Below are 21,070 nucleotides of genomic sequence, written 5' to 3' on the forward strand. Positions count from 1 at the left end.
ATTAATTTAATACACAACTCATTAAAAAATAAATTTTAACGTTCTTATAATTAACCCAAATATTTCAATTTTTGTGGCCATTTTCAACAAGTTGTAAATAACTCATGATTAGAAAATGTAAATCAAGTTGTCGTAGAGTGGGGTTTGAACCTCGGACGTCTGGCTTGTGAGTTCGCAACACCAGCCACGGGACCACAACCCGATTCTCACAAATTTTCACATAAGTTCTATTCAAATATACATGCTGTAAGTGATTTATCATAATATTGTATTTTAGGTTAGTCGGATGATATGGCACAAAGGGTTAGCAATGAAGGTCCTAACATGGCGCAATTTAGTGGCAGCTCCGACCTCGTATCCAGCAAGGATCCTGCTCCAGGCGTGGGGAGGAAGGTCATCACGTCAAAGAGGTTCGGGGCCATCGTCAAGCAGGTCTCCAGATTACCAGGTAAGGCCTTTTAATATAATTGTAGAGGTAAAATGATCGTGTCCGAGCTGATGATGGATAAAATTCAGTCTGTAAAGAGAACCGGAATTCTGGACAAGTGTTTTTCAGTTGATGGTTACTCCCACGAGAAAATCCTTTAAAACGAAATAGATTGAAAATTTTTAATGCTCGTTTATTACGGAGAATCTAAATTAAAGACATTGTTCTAAAAAACATAAAATTTTCTTACCTTTTTTAACATACATTAATATACAAACAAACTGATGTAAGACGTCACTTTCCATTATGTACACAAGAATTGTTTTTTTCGTTTACGTAATGGGAAACGTTAATGTAAATAGATGTATTTAATTAATATAAAAATTGTATTTAGTTTTAAAATTGTATACTTATATTTGTTATCTGAATGAAAAAAAGAAATTATACGGAAACTAATCGATTCAGTAACCATCAAAAATGATTGTTTTTGTAAACATTAGAATTCAAACTTTTTTAACATACATACAAAAAACAACATCCTCCGAATTTTGTAATACGTGCATTTTGGTCAAATGCAACCCTGGAAAATCAATGAAAAACACATGAATGCTTCTTACTTTTTTTTCACTCAACATATTGACGATGTTTTTATTTATAAACTCTGCGGACGTAACTTAGAAAATTTTGCAAAAAACCGCACGTCAAACTGTCAAGCTATTTTTGAATTTTTGCGAGACTAATAACTTCAACGATTCATTTATATATATATGGATTTGAATAAACATACATACAATATGTATAAATGTTTAATTTCTATACAGCGTACAACAACAGTAAAACCGTGGTATTAAGTTTAAACACACTCCTGAATTTGAGTTTTTTTTAAAATTTTATTTTATTTTTATTTATTAAGGTAAAACAACAGTTCTTTTATAAGAATACAAAATACAACAAATAGTACATACATCCAATTAAAGATTTTCACAAATATAATTAGAGAACATGTTACACAGAAAAGAGAAAAATGACATGAGAAAAAAAAGAGCTCGTAAGAAGGATGAGAAATGAGGAAATAGAGTAGAAGAGGTGAGGAGAGGGATTTTCATAATATAGTTGACCAATTCCAAATTTTGACATCAAAATAAAACAAACATATTTAAAGGAAAAACAGCGTCTTTAATTATGCAACATAATTTTATGGTAAATCGTCATTTAATAACACAATAAACAAATCATCCGGCCGCTACCCCGTAGGAAAAGGCAGAGAGGAAGGAACGCCATGTCCCCTGCCTTTGCACGCATACCTTGCTTCCTCCACGTTCATAGATTTTCCCATGCGGCACGCCGAATTTTCAAACTTTTGGCATGTCTATCTTCGAATATTTGTTGGATTTCGTAAAGCAGCCTTTTCTTTTCTGATCTTCCTCGTTTTTTAAATTCATCAAAATTCGCATCGTTAATATTTTAAGCAGCCCTTCCGCTGTCCATCCACTCTGTTATTGGTGGAATCCGTCTAGTCCCAACTGAAGGAATGTCTCAATCGAATATTAAAAAAAAAAGACTTTAAATGCTCTTCTTGATTCTTGGCAATCGCGATGGGAATCTTCCCCTTCAGGGAGGGTTACCTTTTTTTTTTTTCCTTCAATCCGTCAGCGCTTAGAATCTTTTTGGGTTATCTCCGATCACTGGACTACGCAGTTTTTATCCGGTCATGGTAAATTTAATAAAAAATTATTTGTTTTTAATATTGTTGGCTCCCCTTCGAGCTACTGCGGATATCCTAACCAATCTTCTGTACATATCCTGTGGTCTTTTCCCTTTTCCCTTCTCTATGATTACAGAATGGAGCATCTCGCTACTATCCGTGGCCCTGTTATAGGTCTTGTCGGATATACAGATCTGGTGGCTTCCAAAAAGAATTTCGAGGTTTTTAAAAAGTTTCGTAATCATTTCGGTGAATTGATGATGTCCAATCAATTTTATCCCAGTCAATGAAAAATTCACTTCCTTCTTTTCTCAATCCAATGAAGTACATATTATGTACTTCTGGATTACTTTCTTTCAGCACAAAAATGCTAAGGATACTAGATTTTAGAGAACTCCTTCGAACAGCTTTTCTCGTTTGACAACGAGCAAATTTTTCGTGTATGTGGGCACCGCCAAGGAGACTTATGTCCTCAGATGCGGTGTCTGGTATGTGGTGGGCAAGCTGTCCATTCATTCTTAACACATTGTATCCCGGAGCCGTGTAAACACGTGATTGTGTATCCGAGCGTTGGGTCCCGGTCCCGTGTTTTCACGTGGTGTACCAGCTATCTAAAAATGCGCATTTTATTCACATCTAGTGACTTTTATTAGTACTTTTTCGTAGTTTTATGAATAGTAAATACTCAAACCATTCCAAAGCTGTCATCTGATTTGCAATATCGGTAAATAAAAGGATCTCTTTTATCGATTGAAATCACATGTTTTTTCACCGCTACTTATGGCCGCCATTGACCATTACGATTTCGCCCAGTTTTGCTTGCAGTTGACGTTTGATTTTGAAGATTGTTTACGAGGGATATTTTACACACCTGAAAGTGTGTTGGAATATAATAAGTATATGAGCGGTGTGGACATATCGGACCAGTTCTTGCCCTATTACAATATCCACAGGAAGACCATTAAGTGGTTGAAAAAAGTATTTTTTCACCTTTTTATGTGTGCTCTGTTTAATTCTTTTATATTATATAAGAAAAAAAATGTTAGTCATAAGAAAATTTTTAGAGTTTATTTGTTAGAATATGTGGGTTCTTTAGTTTTAAGTAATCATTTTTCGCCTTCTAGAGACCACATTTTGCAGTCACCGGATCACTCCGAGTGCGAAACTTGCAGGATCCACCGAACAGGTTGTCAGGAGATATGTCCAAGCATGTTTTAATAGCTATACCTGCCACAGAAAAAAAAAGACAAACCCTGTCGAACCTGAAAGGTGTGTGCAAAGCACAAAAAAAGGAGTGAGACCCGGTATATGTGCAAACATTGCAATGTGGCTCTTCATAAAGGCCAATGTTGGCAAAACTATCATATAAAAATGACATATTAAATAGTTTTAAATAAATATGAGAAGTTTCTTTTTTAATTGAATCGGCATTCACTTCGTAACACTTCATAATAATTTATTAGAAGTTTCAATTGATTTAACCCAGTATGTTCATATTAATGACACTTTTAAGAAACCCTTTGCAAAACATAAATTTTAACAAAAATGGGCCGGGCACGGGGTAAATTTTATGTGTATTTGACCGGTACACGTTCAAACCGAAGCAGTACTTCTTCCTTAATTTTGTCGATAGTGCTTATCTCGGCCTCCGATAATGCACGGATTTCGACATTTGCGCTCCTACAAACATAGTTTTGGAGTTCGAATTTCGACACCATTTAGTCTACTCACATCCTCGGTTTTCCAATTCCGAAACTCGATCCCATGCATAAGGGTCGGCGCTTTTTATTTTTAAGCCTTGACAAAGAAACAGTCGTGTTCTGAAATCGGCGAGCATAGTCAATTATTTAAATAGAGCAATGCCTTTACTCAACCGTAGCTCTTCGAGTATTCACATCTTTCGTGTTACTGAAATAATGTTTAGAGAGGATACCCCGTAATTGCTGGGTAATTTTATTTTACCATATGTATTTGACATTTAAATTCTATTCTTAATTTTTCTCGTGTTATATGTGCCATGAAACAATTGTTTTGTTTTTTTTATTCTTATCAGAATTATCATTCAGAAAAAAACATATTTACCGAGTATTTTACAAAAAAATAAAAATACACGCAAGTCCCGATGATCCACTTTTAAAGCAATGAGGAAGTTCAGTGGTTTTTTATGTATATTTTTTTATTTGTCTTTTTTTTTATTTATATTTTTATATATCGTTTTATCAGCTCAGATGATTCTTTAAAGTTTTGTGAGTCTGAAATAACCCCGCGTGTGACCTTTTCCATTTATTCTCGATCAGTATTGTCATTGGTCCATTGACGGCAAACAAACCGTAAATCTTTCATAACTCTCTTATCATTTATTGATTCATTTAAAAAAAAATTAAATCTTAAAGTAGGGCACACATATCATACATATTGTTATGTGTGTTCTAATAATAACATTGCAAATATATTTAATTTATAAATTGTTTATCACATATGTCTTGACCATTATTTTTAATTTTGATATGTTTTTTTCTTCATAAATATTTTGAATATTTGAACCAGTGACGTCGTTCAAAGTAGGTCGTTTTTATCAAAATATTTTTTCATTATTTTTAGCGCACATTTTCAGGAAACTTTTATTAATTAAAGACTATAATTTTTACCACGAGCAAGAAAACATTTAGTTTATCAAATTTTCCGTAGAGCTGAAGTTCCTCCATAGCGTGCTCAAAGATAAATGAAATATTTTACCTTAAATGCTATAGAAAACGGATTCATATGTGACAAATGCAATAGTTACCAAATAATTATATACAAAAATACGCACTTAAAATCAAACGTTGAAAAGAAGAATATATTCGCAGATATGCCATATATTATTAATTATCATGTAGGTACAAGTAGCAACAAAAAAAACATTAAATGTAAATCAGTACAAATAAGAGCTCTCTCTCAGCCAGTTACGCAACATATGCAACCTTTTATTTGTAATGTACATAAACGTATCAAATAAATAAATTGAACATAAAATAACATTCGAAATGTTCGAAAAATGTCAAAGAAACGAAACGAGAAAAAAAAATTATAATAAGATATTTCATTTGTTTTGCAAGAAAAACTGAATGTAAGAAAAGTAAATGGCATAATGAAGAAAGATGAATATTCTGGGTGAGTGGTGTGAAATAGTAATTACCGTAAAGTGTACCATTTTGCACCAACCCGACCTCAAATTACCTTCTCCATTCTTCCCCTCCCCTAAGCGGTCGACCCCACCGCCGCGCGCCATCCTATTAGTTGTGTGATGAAAAAATCTGTCTACATTCAGACATTAATTACTTGTTATAGAGATGGGATGAACTATATTTTTTTACACTTACGTCGATTAATAATTTTGTCGCATAAATCTATGCACAAATGTCTAACAGCAAAATGGTTTATGTACGGAAAAAAACATTATATAAGAACCTCAGTCTCATTTCGAAAGTTGGTGTATGACAGAATTTATTTAAAAAAGTTCGGAACATTTTTTAGAATAGACTATTTTCGAAGCCCAGGCATTAAGAGGGTTTATGATCTAGGTCCTAGATCATATACCTTTCTAGGATATGGGTTCTTAAATTTATTTCACCCGCCGCTCACTTGGAGAATTACGTTTTTTATAAAATGCCATTCCAATTTGTACCTTTTATATACCATTTCAAAGCTCTTTTTTTATCTGGACCGTCTCAATGCCACCGATTTTCTCTGGGTCTTCCACCATCCCCCTGAAGGCCTTCAGCGCCCACAAGGAGGCGTTATTGTCCACTTTGAGAAAGACTGATCTAGGAAGAGTAGTAATAATCGCGTAAAGAGAGTCATAGAAAGCACCTTTCGTTAGGGCACCTGCGTTTTCCGTGTGCGCATATCATTCAAGAACAGTGGCATAACTGATAGCGGTTCTGGAATTAATTCCTTTGAGACGTTCAGAGATGGGCTCCCATTTGAAAAAACATTTAGCCGTTCTCTCTGAAAGAAAAATGGTTTCCCCTTGACGGTGATACCGCTGCTGACCAGAGAATTCAAATGTGAGGGTATTATTTGCAAACACGGCTCGTTCCAATTCAAGTATATTGGAACGAGCCGTGTTTGCAAATAATACCCTCACGTACACTTCTGCAATAATCTTTTCCAAATTCTTTCCAACGCACCTCACTCATTCCGAAAATATCTAATGTTCTTCTATTATGGGCGTTGCATGAATATCTTTGCCAAGGACCTGCATTGTGCGTACATTGAATGCGCGGGGAATAATTATTGTGTAGGAGTCCTTTATTTGTCATTGAATTCAAATTCCTTTTAACATAGCCGAGTCGATTTGAAATATGCAGGTGTTCGTTTTCCACTGTTATTTTTTTATCAATCTACATCCAAAGAGCTTTTACATGCCATCATTATTGTAGCTGACGTCATAGTCCTTTCGTTTATTATTGTATGTTTAGTATAAATGTTTAAATCTTCATTTTAGTTGTAATTAATATGTTTTCGATAAATATGTATGAGTCTGCGAGGCTAATTCCGAGTCTTACCGGTCGCCGCCGAATTAAGGACGAACTGAGCGAAGCGTGTCAAGCTAGCGGCCCTTTCAGGTCCAGTCTAGTCGGCGCATGATTGTGCAATGGAGGAACGGGGGAGGGGGTCGCGGCTTATACGTTGGCTACGTTGGCCGCTCGGGAGAATACTTGGCAATAGTGGAGGGCCGGCACGACTCTCATACTTAGGTTAACCGTAGGGTCTCAGATTCTGTAACACTGTATAGATATGTGCACATGTGAAAAATAAAAACATCAATTGAAAACAGTACACCCTCTCGTTTAACCCTACTCTGCCACTTCGTCTTCAGATCTTCACTGCAAATTTCCTGGACTCAGCCGAATCCAGAGAGGGATTTACAACCTGCTAGTCGCCAGTGTCAGCCAAAAGTATTCGGAATAAATATTCATACCTACGGGCATTTAAAAAATTGTTTTTAGAGGAGCTGCATTCATTTTTACCTTGCTTATAATATACAAGGTTTATATTTCAAAAAGAGGATATTTCTGCTATTGTATTACATTATTTTAGTTAAAATGTTGGAATCAGGAAAGATATTTTAATGTGGGCCAATCAGGTACTTCTCAGCATTTGCTCATGTGGAGAGGAAACCACTTAAAATTCTTCAGGAGAAGCCGGCCTGTAGTCAAAAGGCCTTCCGTTCCACTAGAGGAGTGTTCGGCATTTTGTTCCCTACTTTGGTTTATTTTACCAATTGCCTGCACTATATTGGCCATGTATGATACTACATATCGTGTGAGTTCTTTATAACCCATCACCGATGGGATGTCGCAAAGATCTTCACCCAGGCTTCTGCATCGCGCCTCCAGCTGTTGTCTTTGAAAGCTGAAAAAGGGGCAATGCATCAACAGGTGAGGGACATCTTGAGGAGTTTCACGTCGCATACCTACGGGCTACTGATACCTATCGCAGCTCGCAGTAGAATACCAGCGCCTCGCCGAGGTTATTACAGTTTTACAATTCTTTATACGAAGCGGAAACGCGTCTCGTACAATGACAAACATTTTATATATAATGTACAAAAAATGTGAATATTTTTTTACTCAAATGTGCAACACATGAAATATTAAAAATAACATGAAATTAAAAATTTAGTAAGGTTTTTATAATTTTTGTAACATTATGCGTAAAAAAAACAAGATTTAAAGAGTGAAAATAATAGAAATATATGAATACAACAAAAACAGTACTAATTCATAACAAGACGTAAAAAAACTGAAATTCCTACTAGGCAACGCCTTTCAAAGGCTACATATGTAACATTTTTTGTTCAGCCCTCTGAGACCGCACGTATGTTTGAACGAACATTACATTTGGAATTTTATTTTTCCCATAACAAATCAAATAATGATGTCGGGTTTCTGTTTTCTAATTGCTGGTAATATTTTATATGTCATCTATTTTCGTCCAATAGATTGCGATCCTTAATCCCGCCTAAAACAACATTCAAATTTAAACAGTTCGACTCTCGTTAGAGTACCTGATTCCTTCCGTTATTATTTGCGTTATTTAAGGTCAAATGTCAACTGGCCTGTGACGTCATATTAAATGGATCATAATTCCTATACTAATAAAAAAAACTAACTTTGAAACCTAATGTATGTTCAAAATGTCATACTAATAACTTCTAAACCATAATGAAAAATAAAATTAATAAAATTTTCAAATGATTCTCTTGTATATTATAATTTTTGCAACTGCCAGTATTAATTTGATCGGGTTGTGGTCCTGTGGCTAGTGTCTCGGACTCACGGACCAAAGTTCCGTGGTTCGAATCCCACTTTACCATAACTTGATTCCATTTTCTTGTAGTGAATTATTTACAACTCGTTGAAAATGGCCCTCAAAATTTGACATTTGGGTAAATCATAAGAACGCAATATTTTTATTAAAAAAAAAGAAAAACAGGTTTTAGATGGTAAAAAATATTACATCATTATGAACTAAGATGAAACAGTTTTTTTTAACTATTTGAATTTATTTATTGATTTGACGTTTATATTGTAAAAATAATTGTCACAGAATTTTCGTTTTTATATTTTTTTAAATAAAATAAAGTGTTCAATAGACTTAAATCAGTGTTTTATTTTTATTGATTCATTTGGTGTTTATTTTGTAGAACTCCATATTTAAACTTATAATATAAGAAACCAAACACTGATTTGAGTCTACTGAACACTTTATTTTATTTTTACAAATATAAAAACAAAAATTTTGTGACTATTGTTTCACCGTGTTAGGGCATTTTCAAACGAATATGAAGATCATATGGATTAAATGTCCTTATATTTAGTTATACAGGGTGTTATTTAAACCCTGTCACATCCAAAACCACAATGATCAGTATGGGCAAGAAGACATATTAGCATATTTAAAAAAATATTTAGAACCAAGAAATTAAAAAAAAAAAACAAATATTTAAAAAAACAAATGGTTGCTTACTTCTGCAAGGGAGAAGTGAGGAGAGCGCGGTGCAGTATCAGATTCCCTTTTCCCCCCTCCTCGTTTCTCCCCTGCAGAAGTAAGCAACCATTTGCTTTTTTTGATATTTTATTTTTTATTATTTCTAAAAAATAAATTAATGTGCCGATTTGTCTTCTTGCTCATACTGTTCATCGTTGTTTCGGATGTGACGGGTTTAAAGAACATCCTGTGGATAATTCAAGGTACTTAAGTAAAAAATAAATTTTATGTTATTAAGTATAGCATGTACATTAATGATAATTGTGGGAAAAACCAATAGTTAAGGGCAAGGCCAAGTGTTTAATAGGTAATGATATTTATATTTAAATTTTAGAAAAAAATATAACAAAGTAAGGATTTTTATGCTTAAAGTATATTTAAATTTAAATTTAAACATATTTTTTTACGTATGAGTTTTCATAAGTTTTGAAAACGTTTCAATAACAGCTCTATACAAATTTGATTTCTAAAGGCCTTTGAGGCGAACATTTAAAAAATGAGATTTTTTTTCGGTTTTACAAAACGAATGCGAGAATAGGATAAAATCGATCAACTTTGTAACAGTCACGGCTCTAATCGTTACTAAACTGAAAGCTTAAATTAAATGCGAATGCTTTTCAAATACAGAGTACCGGTGCACATTTTGCAGACTGTGTTTTGCTTTTATTTGTGGAACTCAGAAGCTTGCAGCTCAGCAAAGTGGAACGACATTTGTTGACATATTAAAATGTGCCCGTTTTTATCAAAATGAAGACAAACAAGAGAAACGCCACAAAAAAATGCAACATATTAGTCAATAATGTAATCTCCTTCATAATTTTATTTATTTATTTGGGAAAAACATTTTTTTTTTATATATAGATCAAACTGTTGAACCTTTTCAAAGATGGTGAGTGGTAAGCCTTTAGTATAACTTTTATTTAAAACAGTTTTTTAGAATTTTCCGGTTCAATTTGATTTTTACATATATTTTTAATTGTTTTAATTTTCTACTAAATGTGTTTTATAATTTTTAGGAGTAAGTTTTGTTTCTAAATCTTAGTAATGTATGTTTTTTTTTTTAATAATTACACCTAATACATATTATGTTTACATTATAAGTTTTGTGAAAGGAAATTTTGTCGTATATGTGAATAAAATAAAAAAAATAAAACATACATTAATGACGGTTTTTTATGCATTTTTTTTACTCATTTAGAACGGGGTAAAAAAAATCTAGTTAGATAGTCAAAGCAACTTTGTGTAAATGTATACTTTTATGTATATAATATGATAATACATAAATAAAATTAAAATGCAATGTGACCACTAAAACCAGCCGACGATAAGTCGTCCTTACTGTAAATGCATGGACTTCCTATTTCCCTATAAAATGTTGTCGTAGTCTACATAGATTTGGTGAAAATAAAAATAAAAATACCGCTGATGTTCGGAACTATTATATTGATAAAGGCTAAGATGGCAAACTAAAAAAAACATGACGAGCTTAAAATATAATCCAGGATATTTGTATAAGTGTATATGTATTTATATGTAGGTATATGTATGTATGTATATGTGTGTACGCGCAATATGGGGAATAAAAGAAAGGACGAAGCTACCAAACCAAAGATCCGAATGTTATTGTCTGTGAGAGATATACTTCTGTTATTTTTAATGGTATCTATTCTTAAGAGACAAGTCTCATATTAAAACGGAAAATACTCGTAATATAATTTGCTCAAGTAAACAAATCTTTGGATTTCATTCTTAGAACTATAAAGGATTTTGAATCAGTTAAAGTAATAAAACTCTTGTATACATCACCAACAAGCTACAAAAAGTGGCTTAGTGGGATTTTAGTTTGAGTAAAAATATAACAAATGATTTTTTTTTTAAATTGTATAAATGTAAAAAAAAAAAAAAATAATAAAAAAAAAAACATGGTAAGAAGCAAATTGGAGTACAACTATACTATATGGACCCTTTTTTACAAAATTAACATAAAATAATAATTAAAGCGTTCAAAGAAATTTTTCAAGATTCATTAATTTGAAGGTTGAACGTTACACGTTTGGTAAATTTTCAGATCAAAAAGTGGGCTATATTGAAAAGATATTTGATTATTTATTACTGGAATATTATTTTTGAAGCTTATTCAATAAAAAATATCTCCACGATGTTTAATTTTAGTCCGTTTTTATTATGTGAATATAAAATTCTAACTCCTGTAATTTTAATTGATTAGATGATTGGCAAACTCTGAATAATTATTATTATTTAAACATCTCATATGTTCAAAATTTATGTACCTAATAAACTATCATATCAAACTAAACATAAGACAATGGTGACTTTGATAAAACATTTTTTTTTTAATATCATAAATAATCTCTCAAAACTCTCGCCGTTGCGTTGTCTAGTTTGGCAATCAAAAAATTAAAAGATTTCTGGTCCTAAAAAAACACAAACCCTTTTCCAACAATACAAGTCGCTAGATTATCTTCATAATTTCATTCCCTATAGTGGTTGAACACTCGTGCGAATATATTAACCAAGCATAATATTATTATTATAATATGTTCACAACGTAGTTATAGTGCCAACTCTAATGTATGGGAGCGAAGTATGGAATTTGAAAAATGTTGATAAAAGTTGGTTGAATACTGTCGAAATGCGATTCCTCAGACAAATGTGTGGTAAAACGCTGTATGATAGGTGCACAAATGTCGAGATCCGTGAAGTGTGTAAGGCTGAGACATGCATTATCGACAGAATCAAGAAAGGGTTGCTGTGTTGTATTGGACATGTAGAGCGAATGGACAGCAAAAGAACGGCTAAAAGGACCTAGGATGCGAGTGTTGATGGATGCAGAAAACGAGGAAGACCGTGAAAGACATGGCACGATCAAGTTCATCAAATATTTGAAGATGGACATGTCAAAAGTAGGAATAATCGGCGTGCGTGCATGAGAAGATGTATGTATGTAAAGGAAGCGAGGTCTGAATGCAGAAAACGAGGAAGACCGTGAAAGACATGGCACGATCAAGTTCATCAAATATTTGAAGATGGACATGTCAAAGGTAGGAATAATCGGCGTGCGTGCATGAGAAGATGTATGTATGTAAAGGAAGCGAGGTCTGAATGCCAAGATAGAGTGATATGGCATTCTATCCTCTCTGCCTGCCCCTAAGGGAAAACGGCGTGATGGACTGTTTGTTTTGTTTGTATAATATTATAGACCTGATTTTTGCTATCTAACGGACCTCCGTCGCGTCGTGATCGCCAAAAAACGCCATAAAATGCCATCGTGAGTGATGAAAAGGTGCTTTACCCACACTTTTTCAGCTATTTGGCATCATCCACTCAACAATCCGTGCGCATCTCACTTCCACTATCCACTTGTTGATAGCAATTTTATAGTGACAATTTTATAGTTTATAAGGACAATTAGTATGTCCTTATAAACAATAGAAGCATTTTGTAAACTTTATTTGAGAAGAAGACCGATCATCTTTGACCAAAAGTCGTGTAATGTTTCAGATTTAAGCATTTATTTTCGTTTTTTGAATCAATTCAAAACGAGACTTCACCCTTAAGGCTTACTTCCTTTCTCGTCGCTAATGTCCTGGGAATTAAAGGATTGCTTTTTTTGCTTCCTCAGTCCTGAATGTTTTTATGCCCCGCAGGACGCTCGTCCTGGCTCATCCTTAAAGGGAACGTACCACACGTGAGCACGAGGGATCCATCTCCGCTTTTCATTTTGTCTTTTATTGTGTCTTAGTTATTGGAGGTCCCGCGGGAATCCCGAAATGCCCCGTGCCTTTTTGTGTCTATTCAATAAGGCGTAGGGGTTTTCATTACTAACTGTTATTGGAGTCTTATCGTTAAAAATAAACTACATTTTAATAAAACATTGTCAATTTACTTAAGTCGTATTTTTATAACTATAATACGCCGCTTCAAAGTATAACAATAAACTGTAAATGCTAGATACTATGCGTAAAATAATTACTTTAAAAAGCCAACGACAAGACGTTAAACATGTCAATACCTATATGAACTCGTAATAATTCTCTTCAAGAGATTTTAGTGTTTATATTGGTTAATAAATTCTTGCGTTTTATAAATTATAAATTTAAAATACCCATAGAACCCTTAAATTATGATATCCTTAGAAATGAAATGGGATTACTTGAATTGTCTGATCGTAGAGTTATAGCTGATTTGTTATTCTTATTTAAAATAATGAAATCGATTATTGACAGCCCTACTCTGCCTGAACTAATTCAAATTTGAATATCCGGTAGGTGCACTAGAAGTAAGGAATTATTGTTTTGCAACAATTCACAAACCAATTTCGAAATGCACTCACCTATACCCTTAGAGTATATATGTATATACTCTAAGCCTATACCCAGGATAAATAGGTAAGGGAAATGAATTAGAACAAATATTCGATATTTTAAATACAAATTCTGTTCATGAATTAAAACGTATTCTCAATCGTTATTTTTCAGAAAAGTAATGGATTTATTTTTAAATATATTTTTAAATTTAACTTTGTTTCCTGGAATACGTGATTTTTTATTTATTTATTTTAACATGTTAGGCATAATTTAAATTGTACATTGGTGGATTTATTGCCAAATGGCAACTTCTTCCAATTAACTGGTGATGATGATTTGAGTAAATAAAGGTAATACTTAGTTAATTTAAGTTTTTTTTATTATTTATTTAATTGCTCAAAAAACTTTTAAGTCCTAATGTTTTGTTAATTTTTTAATTATTATTATCTCGTTATTATCAACTTTACTGCGTTATATTTATATTCACAACATAAGATTTTCTCATGGTTATTGTTATCTTTTATTTAGAGATGTTATGTTTCTTTTTTTGTATAATATGTTCACTATTTTTTTTAGTTTTAATTGTTCTATTATTTCATACTATGTACTACATGATTATTGTGCACTGCTATGATTATTTCTGTAAATTATTATTTTTTTTGTAAAAAAGTTCTTTGAACCGTTGATGTATAAATAAATAAATAAATATTGATTCAATTCAGCATTTGCCAATAAATAATGTAACTTGAAAATTCAAGAATATTGTTGGTGAAAGCGTTTAACATTATTTAGTGAAAAAAAAATATATATCCCTTTTTTACAAAATTCACATAAAAAATATCAAAAGCGTTCAACGAAAATTTTCAAAATTCATTAATTTGAAGGTTGAACGTTACACGATTGGTTAATTTTTAGATCAAAAAGTGGGTTAATATTATATAACTTGAAAATTCAATAATATTGTTGGTAAAAGCGTTTTACATTATTTAGTGAAAAACACTGCTTTACTCAGTCATCAACTTTCTGAATTTTATTATCAAATTAAAAAAGTTAGAGTGAAATAAATAAATAAATAAATATAAATAATAAAAATTTAATTTGATTTAAAACGTTTTCGTTCAAATTGAAAAAATGCGATGGCAGTACGACTTACCAAGAATATACAAAATTTGAAAAATACGGTTGACGGCGCAGGGAAATATGAATAAAAGGTTCCTTGACAGCATTTTTATTCCATTATTCGTTCTTAAGTATTGTAGTTAATCAATTTTTAAATGTAATTTTTTTATGAGTTAAAATATTTTTGTGTATGTTTTTTTATGCAAATACGGGGAAAAATTATGAAAAAAAATTAAAATATTGTTTATGTGGGAAATACGCTACATCGGGCATTAAAGAGTTAAAAAATACAAGAATACAAGAAAAACAAGAAAAAACATTCTTATGAACATCTTTTTATATAATGGTGAAAGTTGCGGATATAATTAGAACTTCAAATCTTTAAAAAAAAAAACAAGAAATCATCCATTAAACTTTAGCTAAATTACACTTTTGACAGAATACGTGCAACTGACTCATTGTTACGAACGAACATAGTTCGTACAAACTGCTGGCACACGAGATAGAGAGCTCGACGTGTGATGGGTGCGGTAGCCAGGGACATTTAATGATAACTCCGACGTAAGAGCCGGGCTATCAAGGCGTCCACTAAGTATGTTATGAAGGACTCCCGTGTCTAATTGTAGACGGCGATCTTCTAAACTAAGCAAGTGGTGCTTTTTGCAGGAAGACATAATTAAATTGGTATACCTGTATCTCCAGTTGATGTCGAAGAAATGTCCATTGAATTTTCTCGAATATTTCTTTATGTGTGACATATTGTAGAGACGAAACAGAAGAGGCATACTCGAGCAAACTGCGGACATAAGCAAAGTAGACCATTTTAATACACGCGATATATTTAAATACATGACGTGTACGAAGTACAAAACCAGTATTTTGTAGATTAGCAAAAAATACTTACAATAAGATTATCTTTATGTATAAATTTCCTCTGTACGTGTGATGTCACTGAACTTCTATTAAATGGCTTAACCGATTTACGTGCGGTATTCAGCGAAATGTAGATCTTTGCGCTGTGCGTGTTCGTAGATATTAAAATCTTCAATCGAATATGTAAAAAAATAGGAGCGTAAATTTATTTATTGATCTACCAGGGTAACATTTGAGGGGATGCATTTGCAAAAAATGGAAGGATGTTGTTTTTTTGTGTTTAAAAAAAGTTTGTTTTTTAATTTTTACAAGCAACGTTCGCTTTCAATGGATCTCAATCAGATTATTTTCTTACATTCCTCATTATTTTTTCCCATTTATTTCTTTGTACTGGATTTTTGGTAATACTAAAATAATATTAACTGACATTCAATACATTTTTGAAAATAGTATTTATGAATAGAGTGCACTCCTGTTGGTAAGAAGAGCTAAGTGTGACATTTGAAAAAATAATTTTATATTTGAAAATCAATTATTTCATGTTTTGGGATTCAACCATAAACAAGTACCAAAGTATTTATCTACTTATTTATAAAAAAATCTTTTTCCAAGGTTAATAGCAGGCAAACCAACGTTCGGGCAGGACAACGTCTGTCGGATTTGCTAGTTAAATATAAAATTATGAATACAATACATTATTTCCGGTACCTACATATTATGTAACAATATTGCGCAGTAAATATTACTCACCACTACTAATGTTAGATGAAAAATATTATAAGGCTCTTTTGCATTGCCAGATTACTCTTTGCTTACATAAAATTTGGCAATGGTTCAAACTGATTACATCATAATGATGTCAGCACAAGTCATTTAATGTATAATTACTTAATATTATAATGATTTACTCGGTACGATCGTTATTTTTTGGCTTGCCTTCCCAATTCAGCACATGAAAACTGAGTTGTAACTGTATTTGGATACATACCTCGTTTCCTCTACATTCAAATATCTTCTTATACACGCAGGCCGATTATTCCTACTCTTGACATGCCCATCTTCGAGCATTTAAAAAAAAAAAAAATTTTTTTTGTTGTTTTTTTACATCATATATTTCCATTCCTTGCAGCCTTTACATTTCTATACTCGGAACTTAAAAAGTTTGTATTGGATGAGAAAAAAATACCCATCATGATTATATCTATTTTGGGCAAGTTATCGGATTTTCCTTGTAAAAAACCAATGTCACTCATAATGCTATGGATGTTTATAAATTAAAACAAATAAAAGCAAAGGAAAAGACGAAATTTAACTATAAAAACCAAATAAAAAGCCACAAGCCGCCAGCGTCAGAGTATCTCAGTATAGGATTTGAGTGAACGTAGGATACATAAGTCACGCGTGACGTCGTCAACCCTTTTGGCCAGTTACGGGCCGTTTTATTTCTATCAAACTTTAAATAGGAAATTTTAAATGCAAACATTCGTTTCAGATTCTTTTAGTAAAATGGTCGCAATCGTAAAAATATTCTTTAAATACTGAATACATTTAAAACCATATCCCCAGTTTATAAAAAATACCCTATTAAAAAAAGAAATAAAAAATATTTAAAAATACACGAAAATATTCCTTATTATTTTAAAGGGCAAAAAAATAAATCATAGAAAAAAAGAGTTTTGATTTTGAGAGATTTGATTGTTTTGATAGTGGCATGTCGTTCTCGGTCTACCTCGTTTTCTACATCCATCAACATTCACACCGTAGTTATTTTTAGATTTTTTTTCGCTGTCTATTAGCTCTACATGTCCAAACCAACGCAGCATCCCTTTCGGGATTCTGTCGATAATGCAAGTTTCAGCCTCGCATATGTAGTTCACGGATCTCGACATTTGTGCGCCTATAATACATAGGTTTACCACACATTCACCCGAGGGATCACATTTCAATAGCACTTAACGTACTTTCATAATTATTTTTCCAATTTCACGCTTTAAATTAAAAAAAAATTTTTTAAAACATACTGTACATAATTTTATATAATATCCTTTTTTAATAAAAATAAATATTTGCGTTCTTATGATTGATGGGAATCAAGTTGGGGTAGAGTGGGATTCGAGCCACGGACCTTTGAGCCGCGAGTCCAAGACACTAGCCCACAGTGACCACAACCCAATTTTAAATTCGCAAGGAGTTTTTGTAATAAAATTATTTAGGGACATGCAGATAACAATATTTATTTACAGACGCTTTTATATTTTAAACTATAACATTATCTTCAAAAGCAGAAGAGAAATTATGATACACTAAAAATTAAAAAGATGTAAAAAAGTTTCAAAAAATAAGAAAATAAACATAATACAAGAAATGGAAATGAATTCAAAATATACAAAATACAATCTATAAAAAAAAAAAAAAGTTTAGAAATTATATTTATGTAGATATACAATCTGAACGAGTATGAGAAATGTTAAAAAATTACAAGAATGAAAATGTTTTTAAAATTACCAAAATATTCCATAACCAAAAAAATTACAAAAAAGTATTGGGATACAGGTTTAAAAAGTATGAAAACCGTATTAAAATTAGATATTATAATTATTATTATGGATAACTTAACTTATTTAGCGCCATTTTCGTAATAAAATACCTCAAGGGCCCTTTACAAAAACATACATTTAATTTTAATGTTTTAATTCAAGAAAAATAATGTACTTTGTCACCACATGCTAAGAATTTATTCATATGATTTAGAGAACAAGTGGGTTTTAAGTTTCTTCCGAAACATCACTTCACTCTCACAGTTTCGGACCTCTGCTGTGAGAGCATTCCGTGCCGTAGGGCCTGCGACCGCAAATGCACGTTCGCCGAATTTAGTGCGCTGTTTATTACAAGCTAAAAAAAGTATGAGAAATCATAAAATTTCAAAAGTATAAAAAATTACATAGACTTCACTCCCATACATTAGAGTTGGCACTAAAACTTCATTGTGAACTGCTAGTTTTGCCTCCTGCGACAAACATTTGTTTGCCCAAGTAGATTTCAGTGCACCGTTCACCAACTAAAAAACATTGGGTCGTTTTTCCTGATTTTCTTCATGCAATCAGTTTTTTTCCGATCTGGCGAAAACTTAACAACTAAGTATTTGACATCTTGGGTGCATAGATGAAACACGCCATTTAAGGTTCATAAATAGCTATTTATTTTCCCTGTTTTTTCGGCATAAGTAAACGATGAACGCAGTTCCAGAATGATAAATGTTCGCGCTTAATCCCCAGGATATAGTCGTAAGTCACTATTGGGACCATAAAACTAAGGCAACGAAACGGTGCCAGTTTGGGAACATTTTCTGCAGCATACTGAGAGACTCCGAATATGATGGGCCCATACCAGCAAACGCGGTAAATGGCATATTTAACATTTACTACTCTAAAGATTGAAATTGATTTAATTATTTGATTCATTATGTTAATTTTATTTATTTTACTTACTTATTTTATATATTTGATTTTTGTGACCTATTTTATTTATTTAATTTCTTTTATTTATTTATTTTTTAATTTATTTTTTTATTACTTATTTTATTCATTTTCTTGATTTTTTATTTTTGTTGATTTTATTTATTTGACTTAATTTACTAAAAAAAATATAAAAATATTTTATTTGCATTAAATTTATATTGCATTTAATTGAGACACAAATACCAACTCCATGGATCCAAAGTCCTTTGTTGAGTTAAGACGAATATTATGTTTAACACTTTAATTTTATTTTTATTTATTTATTCATACAAATACATATATACTCGTAGTACAATTTTTTAAAAATAATAATGTATCCCTAACTCTATGAGGCCAAGAGCCCTGTGTTGAGTTGGGATATATCACAATATAATATATGTTATACAAAACAAAAACATCATTAAAAAATACATGACATATCACATATAAAAGAAACATGCCATAAAGAAAGAAATATTTAAAAAAAATATTTTATTTAGTTAAAGAAGGAAATATTAGCGGACTTATAATTTACACAAATATTTAAATTTTTTTCAACGAGTTGTAAATGATGCTGTTTGGATTTACTCTGAACCAAACCTATGTCTACTTCCCGGTCCTTCCCATTTCTTAGCGCAATCCACGAAACAATAATTCTACACGTGACTACCGGTATCAACATTAAAATGGTAGTACTAATCTAACATCAACCAAGTGAAGCGCTCAACAAATCATTGATCGAGTGAGCTGTGCCATCGTCTATTGAGACCACCAGCTTTTTACAAGCTGTGCTGGCGTCTCACGGCCATCAACTTTAGCAGCCAAGTTCCAGCACACGTTACACCTCATCATCAGAAGGTTACTACAGTTGCGCAACTTTCCTTTCTCAATTGACCTACCAGGGTTGCATTCAACGAGAATGCAAATACAAAAAAAATAAGGATGCTGTTTTTGTGTTAAAAAGTTTTTTTTTGAATGTTTACAAACAACATTCGCTTTTTATGGATCCAAACAATCGGGTTGTGGTCCTGTGGCTAGTGTCTCGGACTCACGGACCGAAAGTCCGCGGTTCGAATCCCACTCTACCCCAACTCGATTCCATTTTCTAATAGTGAGTTATTTACAGCTCGTTGAAAATGGCCCTCAAAATTAAATATTTGGGTAAATCATAAGAACGCAAATATTTCAATTTAAAAAAAAAAAAAAAAAACAGATTCTTTCCTTACATTCCTTATCATTTCTTTCCATAAATTTATTTTTACTGGATTTTTAGTAATACTAAAATATTACCAACTGACATATAATACATTTTTGAAAATCGCATTCATGAATAAAGTGCACCCCTGTTGGTGAAAAGAGCTTGTACATGTCCCTCTTCTTCACATACCTCTTGTTTTATCTAATTATAGGCTAAATTTTTATTTATGGCGAACTTTTAATAATTTTAATGTAATAAATAATTAATTTAACATAGATTTATTTGCAAATAATCTTAATGACGAACGGCGTTTGCTTTCGAAATAACTCGTAGTATTTTTTCTTTTCTTTAAAATTTACATTTAATAAATATTCATTTTATGTTCGAGAATCTTTTTTAACTTACTGTGATGCTACTTGTGAAAACCTGTAATTGGCTTATTTGTTATTTGTTTTGTTATATAAATATGAGATAATTATAGCTGTTGGTTATCCAAATAAATAAAAAAATGTAATGCATGCACATATGCAAAAATAACTATTTATTTAAAAATGAATTATTTTATGTTTTGGAACAATGAAACAACCAACAAGTACCTAGGTGCCTAATTAAATTCAACATTTGAAAATTGAAATTTATTAGTTTTGAAATTCAATCATAAACAGGTACCTAGGTACCTATTTATCAATAAAAAGTATTTTTTCAAGCTAATAGCAGGGAAGCCAACGTTCGGGTAGGACAGCGTCTACCGGGTCCGCTAGTATAATATATAATCATTAATGCCAATCTGTTAGGGCTTCCATAAACCGGTTGATTGGCTTAAAAAATAAAAAAATAAGAAAAATCCTTTTTTTTTGTTACCATATTATTCCGACTTACTGTTGC

General features: G+C 31.9%; 1 protein-coding gene across 1 annotated transcript in view; it reads left to right on the forward strand.

Moving 5' to 3' along the window:
- Positions 1-324: 324 nt before the first annotated feature.
- Positions 325-21,070, forward strand: part of LOC148274530 (inactive ubiquitin carboxyl-terminal hydrolase MINDY-4B) — a 151,804-nt gene continuing 131,058 nt past the window's right edge. Inside the window, exon 1 of the mRNA XM_088236977.1 lies at positions 325-448. Within this exon, the coding sequence (XP_088093103.1) occupies positions 325-448 (124 nt within the window). The remainder of the gene's footprint in view (positions 449-21,070) is intronic.

The sequence above is a fragment of the Micrasema longulum genome, unplaced genomic scaffold, assembly GCF_059751315.1.
Source record: "Micrasema longulum isolate JH-2025_06_02 unplaced genomic scaffold, ASM5975131v1 h1tg001630l, whole genome shotgun sequence".
Taxonomy (NCBI): domain Eukaryota; kingdom Metazoa; phylum Arthropoda; class Insecta; order Trichoptera; family Brachycentridae; genus Micrasema; species Micrasema longulum.